This window comes from Vulpes lagopus, chromosome 9 (assembly GCF_018345385.1).
Source record: "Vulpes lagopus strain Blue_001 chromosome 9, ASM1834538v1, whole genome shotgun sequence".
In the NCBI taxonomy this organism is placed as follows: domain Eukaryota; kingdom Metazoa; phylum Chordata; class Mammalia; order Carnivora; family Canidae; genus Vulpes; species Vulpes lagopus.
Genome location: NC_054832.1, coordinates 4,298,461 through 4,314,894, shown reverse-complemented (window position 1 = coordinate 4,314,894; position 16,434 = coordinate 4,298,461). Strand labels below are relative to the sequence as shown.

At 53.6% G+C, this 16,434-nt stretch overlaps 1 protein-coding gene across 1 annotated transcript in view; it reads right to left on the bottom strand.

Annotated features, from left to right (window-relative positions):
• COL22A1 (collagen type XXII alpha 1 chain) overlaps positions 1–16,434 on the bottom strand; it is a 243,170-nt gene that overhangs the window by 188,486 nt on the left and 38,250 nt on the right. The window contains exons 4-6 of the mRNA XM_041769448.1: positions 15,987–16,098; positions 10,520–10,643; positions 5,916–6,191 (exon numbers count right to left, since the gene is read on the bottom strand). Of these exons, the coding sequence (XP_041625382.1) occupies positions 5,916–6,191; positions 10,520–10,643; positions 15,987–16,098 (512 nt within the window). The remainder of the gene's footprint in view (positions 1–5,915; positions 6,192–10,519; positions 10,644–15,986; positions 16,099–16,434) is intronic.

The following is a 16,434-nucleotide window of genomic DNA, read 5'->3' as shown; positions in this document are numbered from 1 at the left end:
ACACACACAACCTACACACACAATACACACGGCCACACATATGCGTATGTATACACACATGCACACACCCACACAACGCACACATTCACATGTGTGCATATACAACCTACACACACTCACACAATACACACACCCACACATACGCACACATATGCATATATGCACAAACACACGCACTCACACGTGTACATATACAACCTACACACACAATACACACACCCACACATACGTGCACGTATACAAATATGCACAAACACAACGCACACTCACACGTGTGTACATATGCAACCCACACACAATACACACACCCACATATATGCACACATATACACACATGCACACACCCACACAACACACGCATTCACATGTGTGCATATACAACCTACACACACTCACACAATACACACACCCACACATACGTGCACGTATACAAATATGCACAAACACAACGCACACTCACACGTGTGTACATATGCAACCCACACACAATACACACACCCACATATATGCACACATATACACACATGCACACACCCACACAATGCACACGTGTACATGCATCTGCATGCACACCCACACAATACACAAATGCACACACCTACATGCATCTGCACACACACAGTCTGCAGATAGAACCCAAGCCTTCTCTAAAACCATCGGGCCCCAGGCCCTGGCGCTGCCTGCCTTCCCAGGTGTGTTTCTCTTCACTGCACACTCATGTTGTACCTCTGACCTCACGGTTTCCCACATCCATGCCTTTGCACATTGTCCCTCTTCTTGGAAAGTCCCTAAAGAGCCAGCACACTCCTAGTCACCCCCCAAAGCTATGCTGGCTGCTCTCAGCCCCATCTTCATAACCGCCACCCGAGTGCAGGCCCCGTCACCTGTCACTCTGCACGTCATCCTGCTCATCTGAGTAACATCTACCACGGAACGTCCCTGTGTTTGTGTCTCTCCGTTTACTTCTTAAAATCTGCCTCCCCTACTAGGACACGAACTCTGCAGGCAGACTGGAGCCTCAACACCAGGACCATTTCTGGCACACGGTGAGTTCCGGAAGCACAGAATGAATGGTTGGGTGGATGCGTGCGTGCATGCAAAACATTTTTTGAAGGGAACCTGAGCTGAACCAGGGGACAGAGGAGCACTTCTTTTACCAAACGCTGATGCTAAGTGCCCCTGGCCTTGTACTCCCTTCACCCTCCTCTGGCTGGCCTCTGCTGTACCTGGAATGTCCCAGCAAACTGGCCAGGCAGGTGGTCGGCTGCTTGGCCTCCCCCTCCTGGCCGTGGCGTGCCCGTGGGGGTACGACTCCCCTCCTCACTGACTTGGCTCTGTACAAACACTTAACAATTCCACCCGTCCGTCTGTTCTATTTCCTGTAAGACACCAGCCCACAGACGGAGGAGAAAATGACAAAATGCATAATTGTGCTTTTGAACAAGGCCTGTTTTAAAGACAGGGTCCTGCTTTCTGCATTAGCAAGTGCACACACTCTTAGCAGCTGGCCCCTTTGGCAAGGGCTGCGGGGACAGGGATGGGGAAGAAAGAGGCAGAGGTGCAGGGTCGGGGCAGAGCACAGATGGCCCGGGCCCGGCAGAGGTGCTCCCAGGTTGGGGTGAGATGGTCTAGGAGCCAGAGGGGCCCCTTTCCAATGGCCTGAAAGCCTGCCATTCCCTGACCACACTGCCCCTACCTCTCACCTGCTCCCTCTATGAGCCAAGGAGTCCACCTGCTGACGTCCCTTTGGCCCCCACTCCACCCTGAGAACTCTGCTCAGGTCTAGATGCCCCCAGTAACTCTGGGTTGAACTATAGCCTGGGTGGTGTTCCTGGCCCGGCTTCCCTCCAGAGTCCACCACCTGCAGCTTCGTGACCCTTCTCTGGCTGCAGCGGGGAAGCCACTAGGGGTGCCGGGGGCTTGGAATCTGGTTTGGGTCCCAGCCCTGCTCTTCTCCCATGATAGCTGCCCAAAGCACACCAGCCCCAGCCTTGCTTTCCTCTGCTGTAAGGTGGGGGTGGTGACGTCCGCTTGCAGAGCTGGGCAAGGACCAGTGGGGCAGAGAGCCCTATGTGGGTCACAGGGAGGACTGCGGCGAGCTGCGGTCTCTCGTGCTGTGTCCAAGGCCCTGGACCATGTGGTTAAGAGTACCCCAGATTTTGCGAGATTTACACCAGGCTGAGGAATATACTGATTGTCCTGCCACATACTTCATGAGGATTTATTTCGAATCTAGAAACCCAACAGGAAACAGGACGTGGGTGCAGTATTCTGTGGACAGATGTCAGAGGTTCTGGGATTCCCAGCTTTGGGTACAAGGCGGATGTGCAGCTAATGCCCTGGACAAAAGGACTGAAAGGGACGCACCCAAGCCCCCAGACTCCACACCATGGGTTAAAAGAACCCAGTTAAGGGACCAAAGTGATCGTCAGATTTAAGCGTCAGGCAGGACACAAACCCATGGTCCCAGACACAGGGTAAAATGCAGACCTCCCTCAAGGGCAGGCTGCGAAGGCTGCTCCACCACTTACTAGTGTGGCAATCCTGGGCAAGCTGCTGGATCGCGCTGTGCCTGCACCCCTAGCTAGGTGGGGACAATGCAGAAAGCGAGTTCTTGGGGCTGCAAGGTGGGTGAACCCGGGGAGCATGTGCGGGCTGCTCAGACACAGTGAGTAGCACCAGGCCGAGTGCTAGTAAGGGGCCCCTGCTCCGTGCCACGCTCAGTGCTCCTGCGCTAGGTGGGGTGCACGCCGGCCCCGCCAGCTAGAGCGATGGAAGGACAAGAGCGCGGCACTCTCCTTCCTCCGGGTCAGAACACAAGTGGGCTCGTCTCCGTGGTTGTCCCTCACCTAAACACCAACGGCAGCTTTGGGGCTGGCGCCAGAGCCCCAGAGCAGTGAGCCTGAGACACCCGGGGTGGGCCCTGCAGAGGAGAGTGTCCCTCTGGGGCTGCGCTGCTCAGAGCCAGGGTGGCCGCTGCTGGTCCCCAGGGCTGGCACCAGCCACGAGACAGCCCCAGACAGATGGAGGGCCTGAGAAATGAACCCCCCCGGCATCCGAGAGTGACCTGAGCCACTCCCCCGAGACTCCGAGGCTAGCAGAGGTGTGGGACGCGGGAGCAGAAACGGGAAGGGAAGGCTGACGGGGTCTCCATACTGGGACAGAGGAAGGGCCGCGGCATCACGGTCCCAGACAAGCCTCACCCTCAGAGCCCAGGATCGCCCCTACCCACCGATACCTGGATCCTTAATTCACCCCCAGCTCAATGGCACCCTCACCCCGTCCCCCGGCCTAAGGGCCCACCTGCTTGCTAGGCCATTTCTCTTGCACCCTCAGCCCCAGTAGGAGGCACCAGGACCCTCGTTATCTCTGAGGAGGCCCCCAGCCTCTCACGGTCCCCTGCTGGCCCACCTCACCCCACCCCTCCTTCTCCTTCCCACTCACCTGCTCCCTGCAGCCCCAGGGCACGTCCTCAGAGGCGGCCCTGAGCTCGCCCTGCCCTGTCTCAACCTCTTGCAGGCTTCACCTGTGCGCAGAAAGGCCTGGCCCGGGTCCCGCACCCCGCGTCACCCCACACTGGCCTCGGGGCTGGCAGGGACAGGGGTTGAAGCAAACCAGTTACTGCCTCTGGGCTGGAGTCTCCCCACCTGTAACAGGGGAGCCATGCCCCCTCCCTGGCTCGAGGGGCGGTGTTGGTGAGCGTAATGCGCGTGCTGGTGGGGCCTGCCGTGACCCCATCTGCGTCACGAATACACCGCAGCTCCATGCCCAGCAGGCGGTCATCTGCTTGGCAAACGGGCATTGAGGACGGGCTGTTGGAGCAGAAACCCCACCCCTGCCGTGCTTCGGCCTGCGACCTCAGAAGAGCCACTCAGCTTCTCAAGCCGTGTCCTCCTGTCTGCCCGTGAACTGGGGGTGTTCATCGCGGCTGCTCCCATGGGGCAACTGGATCCGAAACGGGGCGGGGGCACTGAGGACAGCCCCGGGCCCAGCGGGACGCTCCACCCACTGGAATTCGCAGCACCTGAGGGGCGATCCGTGTAGCTTTACTCGATTTTACTGTATTGCCTCGTTCGATTTGGTCCCACAGCTACTATCTTACTCCACCTTCTCAGCAGCTTCATGCAGAAGGAAGCGCCGCCTGGTTTCCCCTGCGAAGCCAGAGAACGCCTCCGTGCGTGGCCGTGACCTCCACGGCGCCACTCGAGTGGACTGGAGAGGGCTGCACGCGGGCGCCTCCCTCGGCCCTGTCTCCCCTCCGCCTATGCCCTCTGGCCACCCCCCTCCGGCCTTCGTCGTGAGGAATCCACATACACTGGCAATGTGTGTAATCTAGCCTTTACCTAACAACGTGAGTTACAAAAGACTTTCTAACTTAATGGTGGTTTTGCTTTCTGCCCCATCACCATTTCTTGAATTTTCAGGTATTCAAGTTTACTCTCTTTTTTTGTTTTTTAGTTTATGGTTTGTGCTTGGCAGATCAGGAAATAATATTTACAACTTACAACAAATAAGGAGTTAGTATTCAGAATATATACATATTAGCTAAAAGTCATTAGGGGTAAAAATAACCACATGATCGTAAAAATAAGCAAGTGCTACGGACCAGCAGTCACCGGAGGGGAATAAGTCAGGTAGTCAATCAACAAACTCGAGGACTGCTGTTTGTGGTGGAAGCAGGGAGACGCAGGTGGAAACCACAATAAAACGCCATTGGCCATTTGCCGTCAGATTGGCAAAACGAAAGCAAGACACGTGAAAAAGGAAGATATGAAAAGATGAGAAGTGGTTTTGGGAAGAGCTATCCCAAATCCTGCCCCGGTTATCTCCCAGGGAGCGGGACGCTCCCGTCACGGCAGGTAAGGCTGCCTCGGCTTGAACGGAGCACATGGAGAGCGCCGGCGCCCCGTGTGCGTGCATCATGGGGACCCAAGAGGAAGAAAGGAAGAGGGAAGAGCAAGAAGAACGAACGCTGATGGGTGACAGCAGGGGGACAGCCGTGACCATGCTGAGTTATGGGTTGTTATCGCTGGGCGGTGCCCTCAGGATGATTTTTAAAATTTATTCTGCATATACTTTCTATATCTGCCACATTTTCTACAACCAGAGAAGGGAAAAAGCCTCTATTTAAATTTACAATTTAGGGGATCCCTGGGTGGCGCAGCGGTTTGGCGCCTGCCTTTGGCCCAGGGCGCGATCCTGGAGACCCAGGATCGAATCCCACGTCGGGCTCCTGGTGCATGGAGCCTGCTTCTCCCTCTGCCTGTGTCTCTGCCTGTCTCTCTCTCTGTGTGACTATCATAAATAAATAAAAATTAAAAAAAATAAATAAAAAAACATAGCTATATATTTAAAAAATAAATAAATAAATAAATAAATAAATAAATAAATAAATAAATAAATTTACAATTTAGGGGATCCCTGAGTGGCTCAGCGGTTTAGCGCCTGCCTTTGGCCCAGGGCGCGATCCTGGAGTCCCGGGATCGAGTCCTGCTTCAGGCTCCCTGCAGGGAGCCTGCTTCTCTCTCCTCCTGTGTCTCTGCCTCTCTCTCTCTCTCTCTCTCTGTCTATCATAAATAAATAAATAAATCTTTAAAAAATAAATTTACAATTTATAATTGTACCTGTGTACCCACAAACACGTATGTAGATATACGTCCTCACTGCTGCTCACAGTGCCCGGCACACAGCAGGTGCTCGATATATATGTGACAAATGACCGGCTGCATGCATGAGGGATGGTGACTCCGGCTTCAGGATGGTTTCCGGGTCGGGGTCCTCCCTCCAAAGGGAGTCCAAGGCCATGTCTTGATAAATGACACAGACCTGTGAGGGGCACTTGGAGATACTAGTGTCCCGAGGCTTCCCCTGGTGACCCCAGGGCCTTGGCTGTAGAGGGCCTCCCCGGTACTCACATCGATGGGCACGCTGTCGTAGAGGCGCTTGCCGATCACGGTCTTCCCCTGGATGTCGATGTTCTCCCTCTCCTCGATGGGCAGCGTCTGCACCAGCGCACAGTCGACGTACAGGGAGACGTTCTGGGCCTGGATGCTCAGGGCCACCTTGTGCCAGTCCCGGTCGAAGAGGTCACCCACCCGGGGGCCTCGGAAGACCACCCTGACGGCATCCTTCATGGCACCCACGGCGTCATACTCGACTGCCTTGTTCTCGCCGTCCAGGCGGATGGAGACCTGGGGAGCAGAGAACCGCAGGCTCCCTGAGCTGCAGGGGACCGAGGCGGGAGACGGCGACAGGGGCTGGGGTGCAGAGTCAGGGCTCACCTCCTGGCCATGTCCCCAGGTGCTGGTCAACCTCGGACAAAGGCCCGGTTCCCTCCTGAACCTGGATGCTAATATAATACCTACCCCGCGGGCTGTTCTGAGCCCTGCCCTGGACGGGATAATCGGGTTCACGCCGGTCACAGCTCCACGCACGGGCACCACGCGGTACGGGCACTTCTGTGAGTGTGCAAGACAACTGGTACCGAAGGGCTTGAGCCTTCAGACCAACGAGAAACCCCAACTTCTCTCCATGTCATTTAAAACCGTGGGCTGGGGGCACCCAGGTGGCTCAGTGGTTGAGTGTCTGCGTTTGGCTCAGGGCATGACCCTGGGGTCCCGGGATCAAGTCCTACATCAGGCTCCCTGCATGGAGCCTGCTTCTCCCTCTGCCTGTGTCTCTGCCTCTCTCTCCGTGTCTCTCATGAATAAATGAATAAAATCTTTAAAAATAAATAAATAAATCAAACCCTGGGCTGGCCAAACAGACCCCAGGGACGAGGCTGAGACCCTGCCATAGCCCACGCTGCTTCCCACCATGGGGAGGAACCTGAAGCTCCAGCAGGATAAAGCTCCTTGGTGGCAGGGACTCCTGTGTCATATTCCCTGGAGGAGCCCCTGCCCTTTGCAAGATGCCTGGGTGACGCTGGAAGAAAGTCTTACTTTTGTTTTCCTACAAATGAAAAAATGATTGGACCCGTGGCCATCCAGATGCTCATTGCTACCTCCCCTACACAGTACTCAGGGGACACCCTCGGTGACAGGCCAGCCACGTGCCAGGTGTCAGGAAGAGGATGGTGGGCAACACAGACACATGAAGTCGGGGGGTCGCGTGACACAGAAAATAAGTATTCGTCAGCGGGAGAGTGAACGACTATATTCTTGCCCACTCCTCTGCTGGTCTTCGTTTGTCCTGCCAGCCATGCTCCATCCTTCCCTGCCCAGCTCCCGGCCCCCCACAGTCTGAGCCTTAAGGGCCCCATGTGGGTGCCTGTGCCCTTGGGCTTCTCATCAGTGTGGCCCACGGCAGCCCATGGAATGGAGACCGTAGGCGGGACGACGGGGTCAGGGGGCTGATTCTCCTGGCCTCTCCCTGCTTCCCCCTTGGGACTCTGTCCTCCGTGGCTCCAGAACTCATGGTCTCCAGTAACCACCAACCACCCAGGCCCCAGGTGGCCGCTTCTTGCTATCACTTATCCCAAGACTCCCCAGTAGCCTCTGCCGGGTTCCTCAACTCTGACCCTTAACCTCATCTACAACCTTAACCCTAGTCACTTTCTTTAAAGCCCTTCAAAAACTGGGGCTGTCTGTTGTCTGTCTACACCCAAACCAGCAAGTCATTATTGAGCTGTGTGACCCTGGGCAAGTTATTTGACCTCTCTGTACTATTTCCCTATTTATAAAATGACACCGATCACAGCACCTACATCACAGAGTCATTACGAGGATGAAGCGAATTGGCATTTAGTAAAATACTTATGCAGTACGTATTATGTGCCAGGGGCTGCTCCAAGTATTAGCTATAACAAACTAAGCAAATAAATCCAAAGGCCTCCCCGCAGTGGAAACCTTCTCTGGCACACGTACAGCGGGATTCCAGCGTGCTCACTTGCTCACATGCCTCCAGGCTCGTGTCATTTACTTTTTCTCCTAGTGCTTGGTCAGAGTTCACTGCTTTTGTTCACCTGTTTCTTGCCCGCCCTGCCCCGTCCTTGCAAGCAGACTCTGTCTCTCTTGTTCCTCCCTTCAGAGGCGAGGATGACACCCCATACATAAGGCCGCCCCCACAAGAAGCACTGAATGAATGAATGAGCCAGTGAATGAATGAGAGCCCTGGGTTCAAGGAAGGTGCCCACGCACTGCTGGAAATCAGCCCCGGTGTTTATAACACAACCCAGGGGTTCTGATTTCTCTCTCTGGGGCCCCCACACCATGACCCTAGGACAACAGGGAGGGAGGGTTAGGATTTGATTTTACTTGCACCGCCTGCTGGTATGTTGTGGTGAGGGCAAACCACAGAAAACTACGAACCCCTGGCCTGTAATCTGACACGTACCCTAATACTCCATTATTATTAAATGGGGTCTTCTGTTTCTAGAAAATACTTTTGCACATTTGAGCTCTGTGTCCCTGCACCACTGTAGGCACTTCCTGAGGACTTGGCTCTCCCTTCAGATGTACATCTCTTCTAGCAGGACGCGTAGCCAGGGATGGTGGCCCTCAGGCCTGAGTCCTATGTCTACCAGCACTAGCTGGGGACCTCAGGAAGGCGCCCTGAGGCTCAAATCCATCAGCAAATCCTGTTGGTCCTGGTTTCAAAAGACACCCAGAATCAGATCATTTTGACCCAGTTTACTGTCACTAGTAGTCTGTGTCAGTATCATCTCTTGCTTTGATTACAAGTGTCCCTGAATTTGTCCTCCTGTTTCTGGACCTGCCCACCTCCCAGAGCTTGGTCTCCAGCAGAAGTGCCTGGCCCCCTACCACCTCTCGAGCCTGATCTCTGATGAGCACCCTCCATGCTCTGCTCCAGCCATACCCACCTCTTTCCCGTCCCTTTACCGTATCCGGGATGCATGAATGACACATGGGGAGAATGCCAACCTTCGAGTGTGGCTGCTAATCCTAAATGCGGTGATGAAGATAAAAACCTAGGTCTGTAGGCCTGACAGGTTACATGGGATGCTGTGAACACAGATCGCTTCTGGCGATTCCCTTTCTCTACATTCCCTGTGTCTAGCCAGCACTTCCTGTGGGGCATGGAAGTGGCCACCGTCAGACCACCAGCCAAGGGCACCCCGCTGAGTCTTGCTCAGTGAAATGGAACTGCCAGGTGCCTCTCTAAAAATGAGCCTGATGTCCCCAGAGGCGGGCCGTCTCTCTGGTTGGCCCCATAGTGTCCCAGCCCCCTGGCTCATTCCAGCAGGAGCGGGGGAGGGCACGGCAGATGGCTAGGCCACATGGCTCTGCAAATGCCATGACTGAGAGGGCCCAGACGAGGGGGTGGTGGGCTCAACTGCAAGAATGCACAGCAGGCACCCGGTCCCACTGCACCAGACCCTGAGACACTGGAGAAGCCCCACGTGCCTGTGGATGGAGATGGATGGGCTGTGTGCCTTCCAGAAATAAAGGGGCCTCTGGAGAAGAACATCGCCTGTCCCGCCCAGCCTCCCACACTCAGGAAATGGGGGCGCTCAGGAGTCAGGGCCAAAAACATGTCATGTCTCAATCTGACCAGGGGATGCTATGGGAAACTCATTCAAGGGGACGAAGGACAGAAGATGGGAGCTCATAGGGCATGGCGTATAACAGGCCAACGTGCGGTGCTAATGGCCCTGGTTCTCTGACCTTCTTCCCCCCCCACACCCCAGCTGCCTGCTGCTGACTGGCTGTTGAACTTAGTGGATACAAAAATCCAAATCACACTCTGGCAGCCAAAGACAGGGCTTCAGAGCCTCACTCAGGGTTATAGACATAGCCTGTCCCGAGAGAGGAGGCACCTGCAGCAAGGCTGGGTTATGTACACGGTGCTGCTCCACAGGTATTAGAGACAAGGCTCACCCTGCTAGAGACTCACTTCCCCAACCATTGGTGGCAGCTCTTCTGCTTTCTGCGGGACAGGCGGGAATGGGAATGGAAGATGGGAGATATTTGCAAATGACATATCAGATAAAGGGCTGGTATCCAAAATCTATAAAGAACTTATCAAACTCAACACCCAAGAAACAAAAAATCCAATCATGAAATGGGCAAGGGACATGAATAGGAATTTCACCAAGGAAGACATAGATATGGCCAAAAAGCACATGAGGACTCAGAACGCTCGACTCACACATCTCAGGGTCCCGTACCCAAGAGACAATAGGTGCAAGATTTGAACCCAGTTCTAGCTGACCCCAAGCTAGTTTCTCACATGACACTGTGTAGCTCAGGCTGCCACCAGAGCACAGGCCACAGGACAGCGGGGCTGGCTGCCACCTCTGGGGGAGGCTGAGCACCCCTGAGGAAGGAGGGAAGGTGGGCTTCTGCTCCACTGGAGTGCCAGACATGGGACTATCATGGGGAGACGAAACCACATCTCTTGGCTTCTTCTCCAGCTTCCCTGAGGCTTTGTATGCCAGATTCTTGATCTCCTGGGCCCTGGATGGAGGGATCCCAGGGAACACGTGGTGGGGGGCACCATCCCCATGAGAAGGAAACAAATTGCTCCTGGCCCCCAAGACACGGCACGCTGCTCATACCTGCGGGATCCCATACTGGTCGATGACCTGCCAGATGTACCAGTCTTCTTTCCGAGATGTTTTCCTGAACCGGAAGGTGGTGACAAAGGCATATTCATCAGGCAAGCCTTGAGGGAACACATCCCTGGAGGTGGACAGAGACAGATGGCAGTGGGCTTAGCAATGAGAGTGGGGCTAGAAATCTTCTGCACAGCAAAAGAAACAGTCAACAAAACTCAAGGCAACCTACTGAATAGGAGATATTTGCAAATGACATATCAGATAAAGGGCTGGTATCCAAGATCTATAAAGAACTTATCAAACTCAACACCCAAGAAATAAAAAATCCAATCATGAAATGGGCAAAACACATGAACAGGAATTTCACCAAGGAAGACATAGACATGGCCAACAAGCACATGAGAAAGTGCTCCACATCACTTGCCATCAGGGAAATACAAATCAAAACCACAATGAGATACCACCTCACACCAGTGAGAATGGGGAAAATTAACAAGGCAGGAAACCACAAATGTTGGAGAGGATGTGGAGAAAAGGGACCCGCTGCACTGTGGGTGGGAATGTGAACTGGTGCAGCCACTCTGGAAAACTGTGTGGAGGTTCCTCAAAGAGTTAAAAATAGACCTGCCCTACGACCCAGCAATTGCACTGCTGGGGATTTACCCCAAAGATACAGATGCAATGAAACGCCAGGACACCTGCACCCCGATGTTTCTAGCAGCAATGGCCACAATAGCCAAACTGTGGAAGGAGCCTCGGTGTCCATTGAAAGATGAATGGATAGAGAAGCTGTGGTCTATGTATACAGTGGAATATTCCTCAGCCATTAGAAATGACAAATACCCCCCATTTGCTTCGACATGGATGGAACTTAGGGTATTATGCTGAGTGAAATAAGTCAATCAGAGGACAATCATCATATAGTTTCACTCATATGGGGAATATAAACAACAGTGAAAGGAAATAAAGGGGAAAGGAGAGAAATGAGTGGGAAATGTCAGAGAGGGTGACAAACCATGAGAGACTCCTAACTCTGGGAAAGGAACAAGGGAGGGTGGAAGGGGAGGTGGGCGGGGGGACGGGGTGACTGGGTGACAGGCACTGAGGGGGGCACTTGACGGGATGAGCACTGGGTGTCATGCTATATGTTGGCAAATCAAACTCCAATAAAAAACAAAAACAAAAGAGCAATGAGAGCAGGGCCACAAGGGAAGCCTGGGTGACCCTCGGGTCTCGACGTCCTGCCAGTTTTACCTCCCGAACCTCTCACATCGGCCTTCTCTCCTGCCTTCACTGCCCTCTCCTTGACAGGGGCCTCGGTATGACCCTCTGCAGACACTTGCCATGCTCCCTCCTTCGCCCCCCGCCAGGGCCCTGCGAGGCCACCCCCACAGGGCATGTCTGCTTCCGTGTCTCCACCATCCCCATCTCACAGAATCGATGACAGACGCTAAGCTGCACCCACCCTCCCTGCTTCCCGGGGTCAAATGCAGCTGAGTGGACCTGTCTTCACCGCTTCCCACTGGCTCCTTCTCAGCGGGGCCCAGCTACTGTGTCTCCTCCTGTTTAGTCCCCTGCCCTGGGCCCCAGGACATCCTCGAATCTTCACGGAGCAGAGCCCGGGGGCCCTGCCCAGCGTGGAGGGCCAGCTCCTCATCTGAGGGCAGTCAGCCCCCCGCAGCTCTGCCCATGGGGACTACCTGGGTCCACCTTTCCCCTCCACACTCAGAATGGAAGGAAGGTGTTCTGATCCTCACGCTGTAGCCGAGGGCAGCCAGGCTCTGAGGGTTAACACAGCACAATCCAGTTGCTAAGAGGCTGAGCAGAGACATGCACAGAGAGGGGGGCCCCGTCTCCAGAGCTCTGCTCTTACCCATCAGCTGGCCACATCCTCACCCTGAGGAACCTGGCCGTGGTGGGGCCTCGTCCAGCTCTGGGGGCAGGGATCTATCTCCGGAGGAATGCAGGCACCGAGCTCTCCAATGGAGGAGGTGGAAGCCGTCTAGCCAGAAAGCCGGGAAGGGAAATGAGGAGGCGTCTGGGCTCCTGGTTCCCGACTTGCAGACCCTCTGGGACCCTTGGTTTGGCTGTAGAACCTGTGAGCTAAGACGGGCCCTCTTTTCGTGGTTTTCAGTGCACAGACCCAAGCTGGGAGGGGGGCCCCGTTGTTCAAAGTCATTCTCTGAGCGGGGATCTCAGGCAGCTCACACCTGGGCCCGCTAGGAGCAGCATCCGCCCCTCAGCACTGGGCCTCTGCAGGACTGAGGGGGTCCCTGGTCACTGCCCCCATGGGACGGAGACGGGCCCTCCCCACCCGACTGCACAGACATAGGCTTTGCAGCCACAACAGATCCTGCATGTCCCTTCATTATTCTTATTTCATGAATGAATCAAACCATGGGGCTGTTTTTATCCAAACACACATTTTTTTTATATACCTTTGAAATACACACATATGTGTGCATATTTGACATATATACACATAGAAAAATACAGATGGATCCACGTAGATATTTAGGTCTATATAGCATAGATCTACAAATTTGCATCTTTATCTCCATTTTTTAAAGAATATTTTATTTATTTATTCATGAGAGACACAGACAGAGAGGCAGAGACACAGGCAGAGGGAGAAGCAGGCTCCCCGCAGGGAGCCCAATGTGGGACTTGATCCCAGGACCCTAGGGTCACGACCTGAGCTGAAGGCAGATGCTCAACCCTTGAGACACCCAGGTGCCCCTCTCTCTGTATTTAGATAAAAGGAGAGAGACTAAGACTTTTTCTGAGGGCATATATATAGCTTAAGAAAAATTTATTATAATTAGGAGGGGGAATGGTCATTAACAGAGAAAAAACTAAAGGAAACCAAAATCTAAAGGAAACCAAAGTGGCCCAATCTTATCCTTTCCACAAATAACGCAGCGGATGACAAGATCATTGTGGGAAACACCTAGGGCGTGAGGCTGGGAGACCTGAGTGTTGTGGCCAACCTCTGCCTCCTACAGAGTGTGTGCGAGATGGCGGACACGTTCTTGTCCCATCCCAAGCCCCAAATATCACGCTGGATAAACGAGAGGAATTCCTGCCTTGCTCACCGCACTTTCCTGTAGTGAGAAGTAAATTAGACCAGGTGTGTAAAATGCCCATCAGACACCGCACAGGTGAGAAAAAAGTTAGTATTGAAAGTGACACCCTTTCCCGTTATGAACAAAATTAACCCGTAAATTAAAATTACACCTGCTGGTATATTTTTGCATTTATTCTACTAAAGCACAAAAACCCACAAGGATACTATCCTTCCTTGAAATGTCAGAGCTCTGCCGGGATTGAGTTTGTTTCCAGCGTTTTGCCATTCAAACAAATTTGGAACTGGGTCGCCTGGGTGGCTCAGCAGTTGAGCATCTGTCTTTGGCTCAGGGTGTGATCCTGGGGTCCTGGGATCAAGTCCCATATCAGGCTCCTCCATAAAGCCTGCTTCTCCCTCTGCCTGTGTCTCTGCCTCTCTCTGTGTGTCTCTCATGAATAAATGAATAAAATCTTAAACAAAACACATTGGAACCATAGAGAAATCCCTTCTTAGAAGGACCCCATGTAACTCGAGCCCAGATCCACCGCTCCAGATCCCCTGCACTGAGCGGAACCTGCAGCCATTCTGTGTTCTCCACGGGTCTCTGTTGGGCCTTTCCACCACTTCTGTACAAGGTGGGCTTCCTTTCCTTCGTCTTATTCTTTCTCTACTGCATTCTCCCTTTAAAGTGAAGCTGCCTGTTATTGTTTCTGCACTATACGCATGGGGAATGGGACGCATTTAGCCAAAGATGTGCAGGGAGCAACGTGGGGATTGGGAGCTAGACTCTGCTCTCCCTGTGTACCCCCAAAATGAGCATGGGGCCAGGTGATGAAGAATAACACCCACCCAGCATCTGTAGAGAGAGAGAGCAACACTCGGCATCTAGAAAGACACTTTGCTTAAGGGTCAGCTGTTGGGGGTTCCGGTCTCTGCTGCTCAGGTGAGAAAGGCAAACACAGAGAGGAGAGGACTTCTCCAAACTCTTCCTCCCTGTAGTCACATTCAAGCGATGCAGGTAATTGTGCAGCTCACAAGCTGAGGAGGGTGTTAGGGTCTGACACAGGCCCAGGGTGTGGCTGCACTCAGAGAATGCTCCCTGAATGAGAAAATGCAGGTGTGCAGACCAAGCTCGGCAGCCTGGTGCTCCCAGCCCGCCTTTGCCAAGCCAGTACCTGATGAAGCATCTCCCCTCATTAGGAACTGACTAACACCTTTATCCATCCATCCCACGGACACTGAATAGCCCCCCTCTGGACAGAGCTCATCCTGAGGCTGGGTCCTCAGCAGAGACCAGACTCCAGTCCCTCCCAGAGCTGCTGGCTGAGCAGGGAAGGTGGTCTGCACAACTCATTACACAGCTGAGTGATCAGATTCAGCTTTGCCACTTTGTTTCATGCAGGAATACAGGTTGTAAGGAGACGAGATAGGCAGGGGCCTGCCTTCATTTTGGAGGTCAGGAAAGGCATCCCTGAAAGCATAATGGTTGACCTGTACTTTGAAGGACTAGCTGGTGTCTCGGGTAGAGAGAAGACCATGAACACAGGTTCTGTGGCAAGAAGAAGGTGCCCAGAAACTTCTGGAACAGAGCCAGAGGAGCCAGAGTAGGAGCCTGGGGGTGAGCTTGAGGCCAAAAAGGTAGGATGGGGCCAGGTCAAATACAGGGCCTTTTCAGCCTTTTAGTGTAAGAACACTTGGGAAACAACTCAGGAACTTTAAGATGGAGAAAGAGCCGTGATGAAATATAACTTCCGTTTTCAGAAGATTTGTCTGCCTGGGGTGAGCAGAATGGAACATTGATTTTGGTACCAGCATCATCAGCCTTGAGTGGAGACCCAGCAGGTGTCAGACCCTGGACAAATCTGTATTATAATCTCTCAATAACCGTGTAGGGCAGGAACATCCATCTCTGGTGGTAAACATGACACGACGGGAGGAACAGGGGCATCCAATCAGTTGTGTAAGGCCAGGCACCCAATAACTACTGAAGCTGGGGCGCCACTGGCCAAACCAACTAGGTGAGTCTGGGGGGCACAATGCCTGCGTGTGATGCCATGGCTCATCCACAGTAGGCACCATGTATCTACAACCACACATGTGTGCTATTTAATGAACTGATAGAAAAACACAAGCATGCATGAGTCATTACCTCCAAATCCCCATGAAGGGGAGAATATAGAAGGCCAGGGAACCAACAGAGACAATGGTGACAGATCTGCTAAGAGACAGGGTGGACTCCCAGGACAGGGGCTCGGCTGCTTTGTCTCACGGCAACCTCCCCAGGCTCAGAGCCAGTCAGAGCCCCACCCAGTGCCAAGTGTGCAATCGTGGCTGCCTGGCCTCCCTCCTGCCCTCTGCCAGGCATCCAGGGTAGGTCTGGAAGGAGAAGTGAGCACTCACTCTGTCCTCTGTACCACAGGGAAGGATCCCATCCGGACATAGGAGCTCTGCACCCCGTTGTCTCTCCTCCCCAGGATCTCCTTCACCCTGAATGAATCCATCAGGTCAAAACCTGTCAAAGAGAAGAGCTGGGGTGAGCGGCAGGAGGAGCACAGGGGACAGAGGGAGCCATGTGTCTCTGTAGAGGTGAGCAGAGGAACTGTTCAGATAGATTTTGGGGAGAAAACAAATGACAAAGTAAGGACATGTAGAGCTTCCATCTCCAATCCCAGGGAAAGTGCAGGAGAAAGGCACATCTGGGTCTTCCAAAGAACTGGAACATGTCCTGGCTGCATGGCCAGTGTTCGGGAAGCCCCTGCGGGAACACCTTGAGGGCTCTGCAGGCAGAGTGGTCATTTAGGGTTTTCCCTCCTGTGGCCGCAGACCTGCCATTCATGTGAATTTTGCT